The 17,369-nt window shown below is 39.2% G+C and overlaps 1 protein-coding gene across 1 annotated transcript in view; it reads right to left on the minus strand.

Annotated features, from left to right (window-relative positions):
* Positions 1 to 17,369, minus strand: part of LOC130075779 (plexin-A2-like) — a gene marked incomplete at its 5' end in the record, with an annotated part of 61,501 nt that overhangs the window by 19,962 nt on the left and 24,170 nt on the right. The window contains 6 exons of the mRNA XM_056240549.1: positions 494 to 597; positions 2,309 to 2,468; positions 2,752 to 2,898; positions 4,246 to 4,312; positions 13,578 to 13,846; positions 14,161 to 14,303. Of these exons, the coding sequence (XP_056096524.1) occupies positions 494 to 597; positions 2,309 to 2,468; positions 2,752 to 2,898; positions 4,246 to 4,312; positions 13,578 to 13,846; positions 14,161 to 14,303 (890 nt within the window). The remainder of the gene's footprint in view (positions 1 to 493; positions 598 to 2,308; positions 2,469 to 2,751; positions 2,899 to 4,245; positions 4,313 to 13,577; positions 13,847 to 14,160; positions 14,304 to 17,369) is intronic.

Genomic DNA, 17,369 nt, shown 5'->3' on the forward strand with positions numbered 1-17,369 from the left:
ATTAATGTATAAACATAAGCAGGAATATGGTACTATGCTCACAATTGTGACATCAACACCATAGCAATTGAATGACCTATTTATTTTGCAGTTTAGTTTCAATAAATTCAATCCAAAAATGGTTTTCTTAATCAGTGTTTTTATCTCCCTTTCCAGTTAAAACTATCTGAACATCCATAAAACCAAATAAATTGAACTGAGTAAAATTCACAAGATATTCACTCGTTTTCAGGCATATATATAAAAATTCTTTGAAAACAGGCCCTAATATATCTTATTTAATTTGCTGATTAAAACTATTTTTGCTCTTTTTGCACTTGGGAGGGAGCTTTGTATCGAGAACGGATGAGTATGTCTACATATTTGTACATCAAATTGTTTTTTTATCAATAGAGCAAAGAAAGTCCATGATACATCCCCTTTAATGTCTACTCACATAGACAGAAGAGGGCACCATCAGATTATATATGAGCGTGTGTGTCCTCGTTTGTACCTGATAGTGCATGAGAGTGTTGAGTCTCTTCCAATCATTTTCAATCTTAGTGGTGATGTCTTCATCCTGCAGGACCACTCGGGCCATTCGTCCCTGACGCCACTCTGAAAAATCAAACATTTGCCATTAAAACAGACACAGTGAACCTCCCCCAGCTCAAAGCAGATTGATTTGATTCAAAGCATTGAATGTGTCTTTTCACATGGGTTAGAAATGTGTGTGTGCACACGCAGTAGGGTATAATTAAATGCTAAAGAGAGAGCTGATAGGATATAGACAGGCTCAGAGCGAGAGTGATCATTGATTTTCTCCTCTGTTGAATGGGGTTTATTAGTTTACGTGGTTGCCAAATGCACAGATGATGACACACACACACACACACACACACACACACACACACACACACGCACGTACATGCATGCGCGTGCAACACACACACACACACACACAAAAGCAATGCCAGTTCTGCAGCTACAGAGACAGAACATCATCATGGAGGAGATTGCTCTGGCCAAGGTGCTGGAAGGATGATTTGCACCGCTGACAGGGGGCTTTTGTGTAGGGTGTGTGTGTGTGAGATGGCCGTTTGTGTGCCAGAAATAAAATGTGGAGTCAGTCTGTCAGTGCCGTCTGTCAGCTTTTACCTGGGTCACATATGCACCTGCTTGTGTATGTGCACAAATATTGTACATTTCCATCACTTTTTATACATTACAGACAACATAAAATTAAAATTAGTTTACATTTCTGAAAAAAAATGTGAGGTCATTCTGTATTGAAATGTATCAATTAAAGTAAAAATTAATTAAAATAAAAAAAATTAAAATAAAAGTTAATTAATTCTTGCCCTCAAATCTGAATGGCCAAGATCACTGATATTCAGTCCAAAGTGCTGAGAATTTTTAGTGATCTTTCTGCAGGTACTATTGTTACACTAGTAATAGGTGATATGTGACTTTTTTCTTATGAATGAGTCATTGAATCATTCATTCAAATTATTCTTTCAAAAGCTCCAATTTACTCAGGAACAAAACAAGTGATTGTATTTATACTGCAAGTCAGTCCTTAAATCACTCAAACTATTTGTTCAAAAGCACTGATTCATTCAGGAAATAAACAAGTGACTCTTTCAGCCAACTGATTCCTTAAAAACGCTGGCACTATTAGAGATAGTGTGGACAAAGTGTGTGTTAAGTGTATTGCACTTTGCCATTTTTCAGACCTGGGACAAGTCTTGCGCACTTCCTGTTGCGTGCACACACCCTCAAATGGCCAAGACCCCAAGTGTGGTTATTTAGACAGGCCCTTTGTCTTTACAGCTAGTTAGTCATTCAATTATTCACTCAAACCATTTGTTCAAAAGCACCAATTTGTTAAGGAATGAATCAGGTGACAGTCTTTATGAGTGAATCATTGAATCATTCACTTAAAATATTTGAACAAAAAAACAGATTACTTCAGGAATGAAGTAAGTGACTCTTAATGACTGAGTAATCATTCAGTCAACTTATTCCTTCAAAACACGAATAAATTAAGGAACAAAACAAGTGACAGTTTTTTATGACAGTCTCTGAAACAACTTATTCATTCACTCAATAATTCATTCAAAAACAGTTTTTTTTTCCAGCTGTGGTTTCATATGGAATTGTATTTTTGGTGCAACACAAATAGACAAAATAACTAAAAATATCTATATATTTAAAATACTATCTAAATATTAGTTACTTTAAATTCAAATCTTAAATATGGACCTGTTGTATAAAAGCAAAATCAAACTCAATCCTGCTATGCTGTGCGCAAGGCAGTTTAACTCACCCAGGTCCATGTCCACAGCTTTGGGTCTCTGTGAATACGGCATGTTCTTATACACGGCATCCAGGATTTTTTCTTTGACCTGCGTGATGGTGTCACAGTTCAGAACCTTGACCGGGATCTCTGGGCTGTTCTCATTCTCTGGGTTGACGCAGTTTAAGATCTGGAGGGGGGGAAAAAAAAGAGGATGAGGATGATAAGATGTTAGGCAGTGGTCGGTGAAACCGTAGGTGCAGAGCGGGGCTCTGGAAAAGGCCATTTCCTGGCCCGAGAAATCTAATTTCACACCCTCTGCAGGACCCCAATCTCAGCCTTAGCAGGGTATGAGAGACTAATGAACACTACCCTCCCTAGGCCAGACTGCCTGCTTTCATACACACATACAGTAACAGCACTGACCTTCATAAGAGTTTATTAGATACTATGTTTATTAGTGTGATGCTGACCAGCGTCTTGTAGTCGATCTGTTGCCGGATGAGTTTGTCTTCGCTGAGGGAGTATCGGGCCTCTCCGGTGATGGCGTCTATAGGACCTTTTTCCATCTGCTGTTTTATAGCACAGTACAGCATGAAGAGAGGCTCGCCTGCACACTCCTGTAGACACAGACACCAAACACACATTATTATTATTACTTTATCACAACTGGAATCACACTGACTTGTCTAAGGTTTGTACTATGTCTGTAGTATATAGTATGTACACTAGCGTTCAAAAGTTTGGTGTTTGTTTAAAAAAAAAAGATTTTAACACTTATATTCAGCAAATATGCACTACATTGATCAAAAGTGACAGCAAATACATTTACAGTGTTACAAAAGATTTCTTGCAAAAGCTCAAATGTGCTGCGTAACAGAATGAACCTCATTGGTTCTTGCATGTCAAGCAAGCATGCTGGTACTTCCATTTACCACAACTGATGTGTGAGTTGATGAATGTTGATATGTGAATAAAAGCCGAAATTAAATCTGTTCATCATATAAAGCGATCGTGTCCCATCAGAAAAATTGGACTTAACCTCTCACTTTATATTGATTCGTTTTATGATCTCTTTATGAACCTTTTTATGCGTCAAAGTGGTAGTTGAGTAGACTGTCAATGAAGGGACAGAAATCTTTCATAAAAAATATCTTCATTTGTGTTCTGAAGATGAACAAAAGTCTTACGGATTTGGAACGACATGAAGGTGAGAAAACGATGACAGAATTGACATTTGTGGGTGGTCTAACCCTTTAAGGCATTTTACATACACAAAAAAAGCTAAAAATAACTACATTATTACTGAAATTATATAATTTACAGAATTTAATATTTACATAATGAGGTCATGTGGCCAATCTAATAAGGCCTTGTCACAACATGTAGCAGACTACTGTTTTAAGTGTTTTTCACTTTTAAGTCAGTCACTTTAACTTGCAGATCACCTGATCTATTTTGGACCCAAAAAAAAGTAAAAAGTAAAAAGCTTTCTTACAATCTGATTGGTTGGCTTTATGCAATTTCCAATCGACTTTATGTGAAGCAAATTTGTGTTTACGTTCCCAGGTTACTAAAATAAGCCTTACTACTGCCTAACTACTCACTGGATTTGCCCCATTCATGGAAAGATATAACAAGATATTTTAGTTCAAGGCACTTAGCAGCAGCAAGTAAACAGCCTGAAGCACAACTGAATGCTAAACATCTAAAGTCTGACCATAAAGTCTACACACATTAATGTCTTTGATATTTCTCATATGACTGTTTGTAGAGACTCCAATTATTTGAATGATCTCCAACAAACATACAAACTCTAGTTGATCATGACATGACGGCTGATTCCTGTCTAATTATGCGTCTCTGAGCCCGAATAAGCTGCAGAGTGAACCAGACCTCATGCTGAGAGTCAAAAGTCTGTCTACATGAGACTAGTACTTATACAGGAAGTCAAAGAGGCTAGTTACCTTCAGGAACTTATGAAGCAGGAAAGCAAACCAGTTGGTTAGCATCTTCTCAGCTACAGACTCCGTCCTGAAAAACACAAGTTGACACTTATCTCAAAGAATACCAGCGCATTTTAATTTTTCCTTTAATAACGGCTGCGTTTTGATAAGAGGAAAACAGAAAGTGAGAAAAACATTGCTAGCTTCCTTCCCTGTCAATCACTCCAGACTCTTTGTGTCCATATATCAGTTTTTTTTCCTCTGACCACCCCCTGTCTCTTTCCTTCTTTTTTTTTGATGCTTTGAGGCAGGAGACAGACACAAACCCACAAACGACAAACACACGACTCAAACGGGGATCTCTAGAGTTGTGGGCAATAATTTGGGGAGAGACAAAAAGGAAGAGCCGAGGGTTTGTTGAATACAGAGCAGGTGGAAAACTGAAGAGAGAGAGAGAGAGAGAGAGAGAGAGAGAGAGAGAGAGAGAGAGAGGGGGAAAGATAAGGCAGACAGAGGAAGAGAGAACAAACAGCACCCCGACGGGAGTGGTTAACGAGCATGAAAAATACATGAAAGGGTTATTCCCTCGTTCTGACGGCTAAGCGCGCCTGTGGAATACCAATCTCTCTCTTTGCCTGCAAAACATTCCTTCTTTCACCCCAGAAAATACTTTCTGTCTCTATCTGGCTCGGGTGTTTGTGGCAGTGAGTATTATGTTCACTTATGGGCATTACAAACACTCATGAGCATCACCGGACGATGTAATATCAGCTGCGTAATTGTGGCGCCGATGTCTGGGACGTTATGCGCTCGCACTCCGTTGGGCCGCCGTGGAGCACACCGGCAATTTACTCAACAGCAGGGCCAGAAAATGACTCTCTTAATGCATGTGGAAATAACTATGATTACACCGCTGAGACAGCTCGCAAACACAGAGTGTGGGAGAGTGTAGGTGTGTTTGGGCGTACGCACGTGTGTGTATTCTGTTCGAGGGGGGTCACGCTTCAGGGTCACACGTGAGAGCGAGCGCTGATCAGTGAGACAAGATGACGGTGGTAAACTGTAATCGCTGCATATTCATGTGACCAGAGGACTTTAGACAGTTTTTGAAAGAAGTCCCTTATGCTCAGCTGCGTTTATTTGATCAAAAATAGCTAAAACAGTAATATTGTGAAATATTATTAATTGTTTATTTCATATATTTTCTCATTTGTGTGATAGCAAAGCTGAATTTTCAGCATCATTACTCCAGTCTTGCAGTGTCACATGATCCTTCAGAAATCATTCTACTCAGTATCTTACCTTTCGATGTTGAAAATAGTTGTAATAGTTGTTCATATTTTTGAAACCGTGATGCATTTCTTTTAAGATAGAAGTTAAAAAAAAGAAACGGCATTTATTTTGAAATTTAAATCTTTTGTAAAGTTACAAATGTCTTTACTGTCACTTTTGATCAATTTAACACATCCTTGCTGAATAAGCTTTAATTTCTTTCCAATTTACTTACTAATGGCAAACTTTTGAACGCTTGTGTATGGTGTTACACAAAAGGGAGTGATTAGTGTACCAGAGACAGTATAAAGAGGAACAAAACAAACCCCGCCCTCCTATTAAAAGAGCCAATCAGCTTATTGGTCTTTTTTGCTCTAGAATGCACATAAGAATTTGCTGAACATTTTTATTGCTCATATATTGCTTTTTCACAACTCAAAATACCTTCTTATTTAAGTACTAACTTTGTCTTAGACGTTTTCCCTAAAATTCTTCAGAAGAAATAAAAGTAGAAATACATTAGACAATTGTTGACATACTGTATGAGTGTAATGCTATAAAGTTCCTGAGGAATCTGATGAGAAACGCTTAAGTTCATATTGAGATAGTTGATTTATCATTACAAACTTTGCTATCTTGAAAAATCTGAACACATTGTGAGCTGTTATTGAGATTTCTGAAACTGTAGCAGAAATACAAGAGTTTATGGGGTCTTTTTCTCTGAGAAGCAGAAGACGTATAAGCAAGAGTCTCCATTTGCTCTCTATGTAATGTCATTGCTTTCTGAGATATTAATGAGACGCCACTTGCGATTCGTCTTCACCATGGGAAATGACAAATCCCTGCTGAAAAATCCAACTAACTAGTTTAAAAACACATTCTTGTGTTCAGTTGTTTATCAGTATTTATCTAAATCATATGCACATAAAATAACCAACCATTTTAAAACAGTGCAGACGAAATGCAAACATGCATACTGCGTTTTCCCTAAAGATGGTCGCTGAGATAAACTACTGGTTGGTGGGGACCAATTTTGTCATTTCCGTTAGCGTAACAGACAGATTTGGAGATTTTACACATTCAAGTAGACAGAAGCTACTAGAAAACAGTCATGATGGCCACTGAGTGGATGGACTGCTTTAAAAAAACAAGTTATTAGTGCACTGAGGGGTTTCGAGTTTGTATATTCAGAAGTTAAGAGTCCATTAACATAAAGATGATGTGATTTGCATTATGCAGCATTTGTTTTTTTTTTGTATTCACTCATCTGTTAATGCATTAGTGGATGATAAATGCTAATTTTACTGAAAGAACACATGGCTGTCGAATAACGAGGCCGCCAAATTATACTCATTTAATAATGGTGCATTTTAGTGAATAAGGTTTAGTGAATAAATAAATGGCAGTCTCACACACAGATGAAATGAGAGAGAATAGAGATGGGCAAATAGATGAGTGATGCAAGATGGAGTGAAATTAAGGAAAGTCGTCATGTTTGAGACGAGAGCGCCTATCTGTGTGATTCTTTTAAAGGACAGAGCGTGTTTGTGTGTTTTATTCAGCAGCGTGTGTGGCGGTCTATACAAAACATGGTTATGTTTATATATTCTCTTTTAAGCCTGTCAACTCTCCTTTGTATTCTACCTGTTTTTCTCTGGGTCTGAGGGAGCTGGGGGACTTTGGATGCAGGAGCAAGAGGAACCTGTGTGTATTTGTGCATTGATGAGTGCATTCATACAATATGTGACACTCATTCAGTGAGTGAGTGTGTGTGTGTGTGTGTCAGTATGATGAGTTATGCGATCTGACACACACATACACTACAATGACAGTGCGATTGAAGCTGGTTGCATCAGGTTTTGCAAGAATGTTTCCTGTCTTTTTCCTGTCTCAGTCAATCAGCGATCAATGATAGATGATGAGGGAGGTGAAAAAAAACCCCTACATATACAACCTAAATAACCAGTTACTGAACTAAATTTGCCCCCTTTCAAATTGCAGTATCCTGGTGAAACTAGTTTATTAGAGTCATTCGGTTTTGTGCTTCTCATAAACCAGTTTCACAAATGGCTGGAAATTGAGTCCTAACAAGCAAAATGAATGGAAAATTGGCCCGACATTTTCAAATGCACACAGGAATTGGGCACTCTCCTGGTGCACTGACATATTTCATATTGCAGGGGCTCAGAGTCAATATCTAAATGTGACTTCAAATATATATTTCAGACCCACATAAGTCAATTTCCCAAATCTCTTCATTGACAATTTGATGCTTTAAAGGAAATCTTTTGCTACCAAATCACTATTTTCTTTCACCAGGAAGCACAAACACACTGGCTACCTCCGACTGAGAGAATGAATAAACTGTAAATATTAGCTATTTAAGCACCTAAATGAGTTTTTGCATTCTCTAAAACTTCATCACACCAGGCTTTTTTGTAATTCTGTCTCTGTCTGCTCATAAAAAAAAGCTTTCCCTCTTTCTTCAGCATTTTTAGATTTCTTTTTTTGCTTGCTTTCTTTTTTAACAGTTTCATTAATGAACATGAGGGTTTTATTAGCTATTAGTGTGTTTATGGGTTTTATTAGCTATTAGTGTGTTTATGAGTTGCGTGTGTGTGTATGTGTGCGTGTTGTGTGTGTCTCAAGGGGGGTAAAGGAATGCTTCATTGAAGGGGCGACACAAAACACAATGTGTCTCACTAATAGTCCATTCCGAGTGGCTCTGGCTGCCTGCAAATCTCATTAGGTGAAAACATGTACACACACACAAACAGCAGCAAGAGAGAGCCGGAGGCGATGGAGCTGTTCCATTTTTAGCCACAGTCCTCCACAGATATTAACATGAGGGAGAGAAAGACAAAAAGAAAACTCAAAAGTTCAGTGAAGTAAGAGCTGTGGCCTAGTGTTTAGCACCGATCAACTGAGCCATGATGCTCTTGTGGGTGACAAAAAAAGTTCGAAAAAGGACCAAAAAATATACTACACTAACTCTGTAACACACCACAAACAGCTTCTGGCCATTATATTAAAAACAAATAGGACACTTCAGACAGAGATCAAGGTAGAAGTGAGGAATCAATGAGACAATGGGACAAAACAAAACAGAGCAAAAAAAAAAAAAAAAAAACACACAACACAAACCATGGACTAGATATATTGAGATGTAGCTAAGTTTCAGGAGATGCAGGTTCGAATCCAGCCACAACCTAATCCCACATTTATTATCTTTCTCCAATGCATTTTTCTGTCCTTTCTCTAATGTCTCTGTCAATGAAGAGTAGCAAAAAGCCAACGGAAATCTTTTTACACACTGCGCGACAGAGATTTGATTTATTATGGCTTTCCCCCTGAAATGATGAATCAGTCTGTGCTGAAAACAATCACATTCCCTGCTGATCCTAATGGAAACAGAAGCCCAGAACAAGCCGGAGTCTTGTAAGTGTCTCCATATCTTCCATAATCAAATAAAGATTAAAAAAAATAATAGACAAGGAAATATTAATGCCAACTATGCTTTAGGCTATTTGAAATGAAACGTACAGCCACTCTGATGACAGCAGAGACCAGACAGGGCCTTGTTATTTTTCACAGTCGGTTATCATTAAATGCAAGTGGGTCACTTTATGAAAATAAATTAGTCTCTCTGTTGATATTGTCTGATTCTTAAAAGATGTCTCATTTGCAAGCAACTGCCCTACAGGCATCTTTGACATTCATTATTTTCCTTAACACACATGAATGTCCTTTGTTCCTACATCAAGAAAATGTAGAAGGATTGCACACCATAAAAGTAGTTCACTCGTTATGATTGTCAGCTCGAAGACGACTATACTTGTGGATCTTTGTTCTTTATTAAACCAGCAAAAGGGAGCGGGAGCTGTGGCTAGCGGTTTGTGTTGTATGGTATGTTGAGCCTTGGTGCATGTGGATGGAAAAAGCTTGTTATATATGCAGTACATACATATACATGCACACACACACACACTGTACATATATACGTATATGGAATTATGGGTAAAGGTCAAAGGTCACACATCATGTAAAAAGAGTTGAGTTCACTTACTTAAAAATTTTAAGTGAACCCGTTGCCTTAAATTTATTAAGTAAAGAAATGTACTGCTTAACTGAAAAAAAAGTCATGTGAACTTGAGAATTCCACATTACTTTTTTTTTTTTTAAACTATTTACACTTTTTTTGAAGAAAGTCAACTGATCACTTTTTACAGTGCATGGTCATCACACCCTAAAAAATGGCTTTTAAAAAACAAATTGTGCCATAATTCTTCACTAAATGTATCTGTACAACATGAAATCACTCTTCAGAAGCCTCCTGGAACACCAGCGAATGCATCGCTCACTGAGGTGGGACAGGCTCCAGATGTATTCCATTATCCGAGAAATGTTAAGATGAGGAGCAGACACAGAAAGAGGTCACAAGAAGGGCAGGGTTTGTCCACACGGATCAATTGAAATCAAAATGCTTGAGATGGAGAGAAAATGAGAACGAGAGAGAGAGAGAGAGAGAGTAATGCCTTTTATTAAAGGAACAGAGAAGAAAATTAGTGAGATGGAGCCCAATCGATGTGGAGGGAGTGGAGACCAGCAGTAGTCGCAGAAAAAGCAGTGTTCGTTTAACCGTAACACCGACAGGAGACTGCGTGGCCGAAAGTGATAGTAGAAAAGGGAGGAAACAGTAAATAAATGAAAACACAACAGGAAGAGACGGATTTGTAGGGTTTATAAAACAGCTTTCTTGTTTTCCAGATGCTTCGTGTAAAAGTGAAGACAAGAAGCTGCGAACGAGACCAAATGGAGCATGATGAATCAATAATCTCCTAAATTCTAATAGAAAAAAAAGGAAAAAGTGTCATCTAAAACCACGGGCCCCTGATCCCCATGGCCCAGCCTGCCAGCGCGGCGGGATTAGTGTTTTGTGTTCCTAACGACAGCAGATAATGAGAGAGACGCGCCGTCTGTCACGTTAAATAACGGCGTAATCCACATTCCCCCTGCATCTATTTACTGTGACTATTAATGAGCTGAGTCACGTAACGAAACAGCAAAAATCATTCAATACGAGCGAGAGAGCGCGAACGAGGAACGGCTGCGGTGTTTGTTTGGCCTGTCTGCTTTGAATATTCAAAGTGTGATGTATAGCTGATATAATGCCGCAGTCAGCAGGAACAAATCACCTCCAGCAACACTAAAACACACTCGGCCTCCATCAAGTGGAGCGTAATGAAATCAGCCGCGGACTGTGCTGTGTGTTAGCCCTCGGGCAACTCTTTGTTTAATCATTATTAGTCTAAATCTTCTAGTTGATACGCTGCTTTGGAAAGATTTTGAAAAACCTATACAAATTTAGAGGGAAAGCATAAAGGACAGCCGAGAGCGCGAGAGAGGAAAAAACAAGTGGATTTGAGCTGCTCATGAATGTTTTATGAGTACCTGGCACACAAATGAAAAGTGACACTGACAGTTGGGCCGTACTGAGAGACTGGAGGGAAGCAGACTAATAGATCATGAGTCAATATAGCTATAATGCTAGACTAAGATACCAGCGCAACACTTTAAGATCAGTTAGTAATTTACTTATTTACAGGTTTAAAATTTTGTTTGTGGGGTCTGAATATGTTGACATGATTTCATGTAAAAAAAAAAAAAAAGTCTTAGAATTTATATTGTTTTAGTTTTGGTTTCTTTAAAACCCACCTTCCTGAAAGCGAAGTCTGCTCTGATTGGTCAGCTGGCCTCAGTCTGTTGTGATTGGTCTACCGCTTAGACGTGTCGGAAATGTAACGACCCTTACCATAACAGGTGAGTCCCAAGGCTTCCTGAGCCGTTGTAAAAACTACTGTAACTATGGTGTCACTTTTGCTGTATCAGTTCTTAATGACAGTCAAGAAGAACAAGCTGATCAACCCGAACTACCTCCGTAAGCACGACTTGTGCAGGACTTTTCACAGTGGTGATTTTTTATATATTTTTATTTATGTGATGTTATAACTGTGTCATTTCTCCATCAACACACCGACCTGCATCGGACTGCATGATTCAGAAACCAGTTGCTAGAAAAATGGTGAGAGCACAAGAAAAGGTTACGTTTTTACTGCTGAGAAATAGTGTTAAACATTTTTTTTTTTTAATAGTGTTAAAAAAGTCCATGCAATGATGTTTTGCTCTCACAGTGAAAAAAACTGCATTTTCTCAACATGGTGATAAACTCTTTCTGGTGTAACCGGTCCTACTCTGGGTCTCTGGCGTGGGAGGAGGGCACGCTAACAAGGACACTAAAGACCGCAGCCACTAGCGTGTGTCTCTTGAGGACAGGGGAGTGAGGTTTACATGCACAACTCTTACTAGCCTAACCCCCCTAAACCTCACTCCCATTTGGTTGACAGCACCAAATGTAACCCATTCTACATGACCTGCTTCGAGTGGGATTTGAACCTGGGTCTCCGGTGTGGGAAGCGGGACCAGACCGAAGCCGCTAGCGCCGGTAGCTAGCATGCCTCTTGAGACCAGGGGAGTGAGGTTTACACGCGCTTACTGGCCTACGTCTGTTACACTGGCTTTATAATGACCAATGTTTAAAAGTGAGCCAAACTAGCCAGCAGGTGGGCATTATGCAAAGTTTACATGGTGACATACACTCACCTAAAGGATTATTAGGAACACCATACTAATACTGTGTTTGACCCCCTTTCGCCTTCAGAACTGCCTTAATTCTACGTGGCATTGATTCAACAAGGTGCTGAAAGCATTCTTTAGAAATGTTGGCCCATATTGATAGGATAGCATCTTGCAGTTGATGGAGATTTGTGGGATGCACATCCAGGGCACGAAGCTCCCGTTCCACCACATCCCAAAGATGCTCTATTGGGTTGAGATCTGGTGACTGTGGGGGCCATTTTAGTACAGTGAACTCATTGTCATGTTCAAGAAACCAATTTGAAATGATTCGAGCTTTGTGACATGGTGCATTATCCTGCTGGAAGTAGCCATCAGAGGATGGGTACATGGTGGCCATAAAGGGATGGACATGGTCAGAAACAATGCTCAGGTAGGCCGTGGCATTTAAATTTAAAATGTCCAATTGGCACTAAGGGGCCTAAAGTGTGCCAAGAAAACATCCCCCACACCATTACACCACCACCACCAGCCTGCACAGTGGTAACAAGGCATGATGGATCCATGTTCTCATTCTGTTTACGCCAAATTCTGACTCTACCATCTGAATGTCTCAACAGAAATCGAGACTCATCAGACCAGGCAACATTTTTCCAGTCTTCAACTGTCCAATTTTGGTGAGCTCTTGCAAATTGTAGCCTCTTTTTCCTATTTGTAGTGGAGATGAGTGGTATCCGGTGGGGTCTTCTGCTGTTGTAGCCCATCCGCCTCAAGGTTGTGCATGTTGTGGCTTCACAAATGCTTTGCTGCATACCTCGGTTGTAACGAGTGGTTATTTCAGTCAAAGTTGCTCTTCTATCAGCTTGAATCAGTCGGCCCATTCTCCTCTGACCTCTAGCATCAACAAGGCATTTTCGCCCACAGGACTGCCGCACACTGGATGTTTTTCCCTTTTTCACACCATTCTTTGTAAACCCTAGAAATGGTTGTGCGTGAAAATCCCAGTAACTGAGCAGATTGTGAAATACTCAGACCGGCCCGTCTGGCACCAACAACCATGCCACACTCAAAATTGCTTAAATCACCTTTCTTTCCCATTCTGACATTCAGTTTGGAGTTCAGGAGATTGTCTTGACCAGGACCACACCCCTAAATGCATTGAAGCAACTGCCATGTGATTGGTTGATTAGATAAGTGCATTAATGAGAAATTGAACAGGTGTTCCTAATAATCCTTTAGGTGAGTGTATACATGCCACGGAAAAAAATGTCAGGACTACAAAAGAGGTGTTCATGGCAGGTGTTTTTTTGCTGGAGAGATTCACTCCCTTTGGGGTGGACTTTGATTGTTTACATGCACAAACAGCTATATGACACAGGTAAAATCAAAAACTACAAAGTAATAAAAAATTTTTTTTTTTAAATGCAAACATGAAGTAAACAGCAAACCTCCTGAGTAGTAGTTTGGGGTGGTTCTTGCTCTCCAGGTTCTTGTCGATGAGGTCGGAGAGCAGGTGTTTGAGCACATCTGTGGCGTATTCCAGTCGACCCTGGAGAGCCGTCATTATGAGCGACGCCACATTGCCACGGTCGCGCATGGAGAAGGAGCGCTGCATTTCCAGCGTACGGATGAACGTCAACAAAAACACCTTGTTGTTTATCAGCTGGCCAAACAGCTTCAGAGCTTTTTCAACACATAGCTGCCCATTACCAGAGACCTGCAACACACAACATCTTTGTCAATGAACTAGACTGTCAATTAACTAAATTCCTTAAATACATCATTTATATAAAAAGATCACATGTAAACTATACCATGTCCTGATCAGAAATGACATTTTGATGGTGGATTGGTTTCTATCTATATGGAATTGAGCTGGGTAGCCCCATACAACTGCTTATTCAACATCCAGTAAGATTGGCTATGATTGTGTCACATGGCACCAAAGTGTGCACCCATATTGCACCTGGTTACATTTTGGACAATTTGTTAGAGAAAAGTGTTCATTAAATAAAGTAAACCGCAGCCCACCTCCAGCTCTCTGAGCACAGGATGGTCCTCGATGCCAGGGAATAGCACTCTCATGGCATAGGTGCGGTAATCCAGATAGGGAATACCAGCCCGGTCCAGATCACTCGTCAACTCATTGATATCGGTCTGCAGTTCTGCAAAAGCTGAAAACAAAAAGGGAAGGAGAAAAAAAAAAGAGACAATTTTCAATACACAGTAATTCACAGTTTAATGTCCAGGTCATTTTTAACCACAAAATCTATAGAAACAAAATTTGATTTTGCTTAATGAAAATTAAGCCTATTTTTGGGATTGTGACATTATAGTCATTATTAACATTCTTATCAAATTATTTTTACTGTAATACAAAAATGTAAATTACATCATGGTAGTATTTGATGTTATACTATACTTTAATTTAATATGATAAGAACTTCATTGAAATGTATGAACAATATATTTATTTTGATTTATTAAAAAAAGACTATTATATGAAAATCACCACTAACATTAATTGGTATTATTAATATTATCGCATACTATTTTACCCTCAAAATTAAAAGATCAGTAAGCATTACACAGTAATGAGAATTGAGCAAGGAAATTGTGGTAACTCTTTACAATAAGGTTCTTTAGTTAACATTAGTTAATGTATTAACTAACATGAACTAACCATGAGCAATACATTTACAGTACAGTATTTAGTTAATACAAATACAGCTGTTTAGTGTTTGTTCATGTTAGTTGACAGTGCATTAACTAATGTTAACAAATACAGCCTATGATTTTAATAATGTATTAGTAAATGTTGAAATTAATATTAACTAAGATTAATAAATGCTGGAGAAGTCTTATTCATTCTTAGTTTGTGTTAACTATCTTCTTAGTTAACTAATGAACCTTATTGTAAAGTGTTAGCGAAATTGTTTTTAATTCGTAACCAAAAAATATAATAAAAAAGTCCTAAAATATGACTAATTTTCTTAATGCAAAATATAATTATTTTGGATGATTTATGAACATTCCTTGAGTTTTGGTTTTGAAGCCACACGCCACATAAAAGGTCCAAAACGCATGCCAAAACCTGAACTTCTGTTCTAATCAACATCTCTGAAGACTTTGTTTTGTCCAGTTTGAGGTTTTTACGAAGTTCCTGAAGGTTGTTGCGGGCAGACGAAGAGAGCAAACCAAAATAACCTCTCAGCTTCTCTCTATTTATGGTGTTCTCACTCACACAAACAGAGTAAATTGCAGGCTGCTGAAGTGCTTGTCCCCTGCTGGTGGAGACTGGAGGTGGGATGTCTTTAATTGGGTCCATTCTGACAGAGCCTGGGGCAGCTCTCTTCCCTGAAGGAGTTATCTATCTCTCTTTCTCTCTCCCCACACGTTTCCTTATTTCTCCTTTCTGGAACGTTCTTTCTGATTCACTCTGTTTGTCTCCTCTCACCTGTCCTTCCTCTCTTCATCTTGGTCCGGCGTTCTCTCTCTATGCCTTTCTCTCCTTTTAAACTCACTCTTTTGCAGGCGTTCGTGGAGTGCAGGGCTCAATCTGCCCCTTTAATACTTCTGCATCTTTTATTCCTTGCGGCTCTAGAGTCAGTCAACACAAACTACATCCTCTCAGCCCCGCTAACCATGGGTCAGGGACACTCTTTTGTCTGAATTGTGTGTAAGAAACTGTTTTATCTGTCAGCCTCCTGGAACCCTCAGACGATGATGTGTGTTGCATCATTCTATGACTAAATCTGATTAATAAGAATATGACATCATGAAAACTCAAACACAAATGTAATGTGCTATATTTCTTGAGTGTATATATTATATTATATACATATATATATTCATTTAAATGACTGTTTGTCCTTAATATAAATATTAAATTAAATTAATAAACATTTTATAAAAAGAGACAAGCCATCTCTAAGGCCCTGTGTACACCTGGTATTCAGATGCATTTTGGTCAATCCGATCACAAGTGGACGGCACTAAATACAGGTGTAAACAGGGTCTAAAATGTTTTGAGCTTGTCCACTTTTGACCACTTCCAGTGGTAGTCGAAAACACATTCGACCGGATTGCTTGTGTAGTGTAAACGCTCATGTGGTTAAATGCGTTCAAAGAACCACAAAAGACTAGCCTGACTACGTCAGACTTCGTACTTCCGCTCAATTTCATTTCGCTTCTGTACTCAGTCTGAGACAGCGGCCTATCTATCCGTTTTCCTCCGGCCTGAAAACAGCCGGCCAATCAACAAACAGAGGGCGGGCTGAAAGCCGTGACGTAGTCGCTAAGCGCTGAGTTTAAGATTAGGTCAGGGAAATCGAAAGACGCGGATGCAATTCGCTCTGTTGTGGAGAATATTCCCGGCATTAGCAAACTGAAGAACAAGAAGAGTGTGTATTAAACATTTTGAATGGAGGTGATGTTGTGGCCCTACTCCCTTTGGGAAAAGTTTAATTTATCAACTATTACCGATCGTCAGTGAGAAACTGGGGAGCCTTTTGACAGGTCAGTGTATCCTTTCTTTTCCAGGTCTTAAATATTGCCATGACATGGTGTAATCTTGCAATTAAGTTGCAGCATTTCCGACAGACTCGAGATGAACAAAGAGCTGTGTTTAACAGAACTAATCCTAACTTTGACAGTTGGCTGCAAATATTTTTTTGTTTCTCTCTACTGTCAAATATCAGTTTAGAGGCCCTGATTGTACCATGGATGCGTAGATTAACTTCGCATAATCTGCAAAAGTCGTTTACAGCCATGTTCACTCCGTTATTTCGCTCGCATCATCAAGTGTTTACAGCAGGTTTACAGTGGAAGTTCGATCATAGATTTGAGTTCGATGCATGATGTCTGTGGTTCGATGCAGCTGTGTCGGCGCATAACATACGTCATATATAAATTTATCTAATTGGCTTACGGGTAACCAATGATTTTAAACTTCAGACAAGCGCCCCCTAGCGAGAGAGAAAACACTTCTCTACTATGCCATTCCAGACTCTGTCTACGAAGCAAAGTGAAGTAGCAGAGTCTGGTATTACCAGGCTAACAAAAGACCGCCTACTGACCAAATGCGTAAACATTATGGGAAGTGCGCTAGCCAGACAGGATTTAAAATTTGTCGGCTGAAGACCTAAGTTTGGTTTGAAGACGTAAAACTTACTAAGCAAAAGTTACCTCACCAACACTGATTTCTTACATACACTCTGGGCTTGCGGCTATTAGAGAAG

The sequence above is a fragment of the Rhinichthys klamathensis genome, unplaced genomic scaffold (genome assembly GCF_029890125.1).
Source record: "Rhinichthys klamathensis goyatoka isolate OS25496 unplaced genomic scaffold, OSU_Roscu_1.1 h1tg000020l_1, whole genome shotgun sequence".
NCBI classification, from domain to species: domain Eukaryota; kingdom Metazoa; phylum Chordata; class Actinopteri; order Cypriniformes; family Leuciscidae; genus Rhinichthys; species Rhinichthys klamathensis.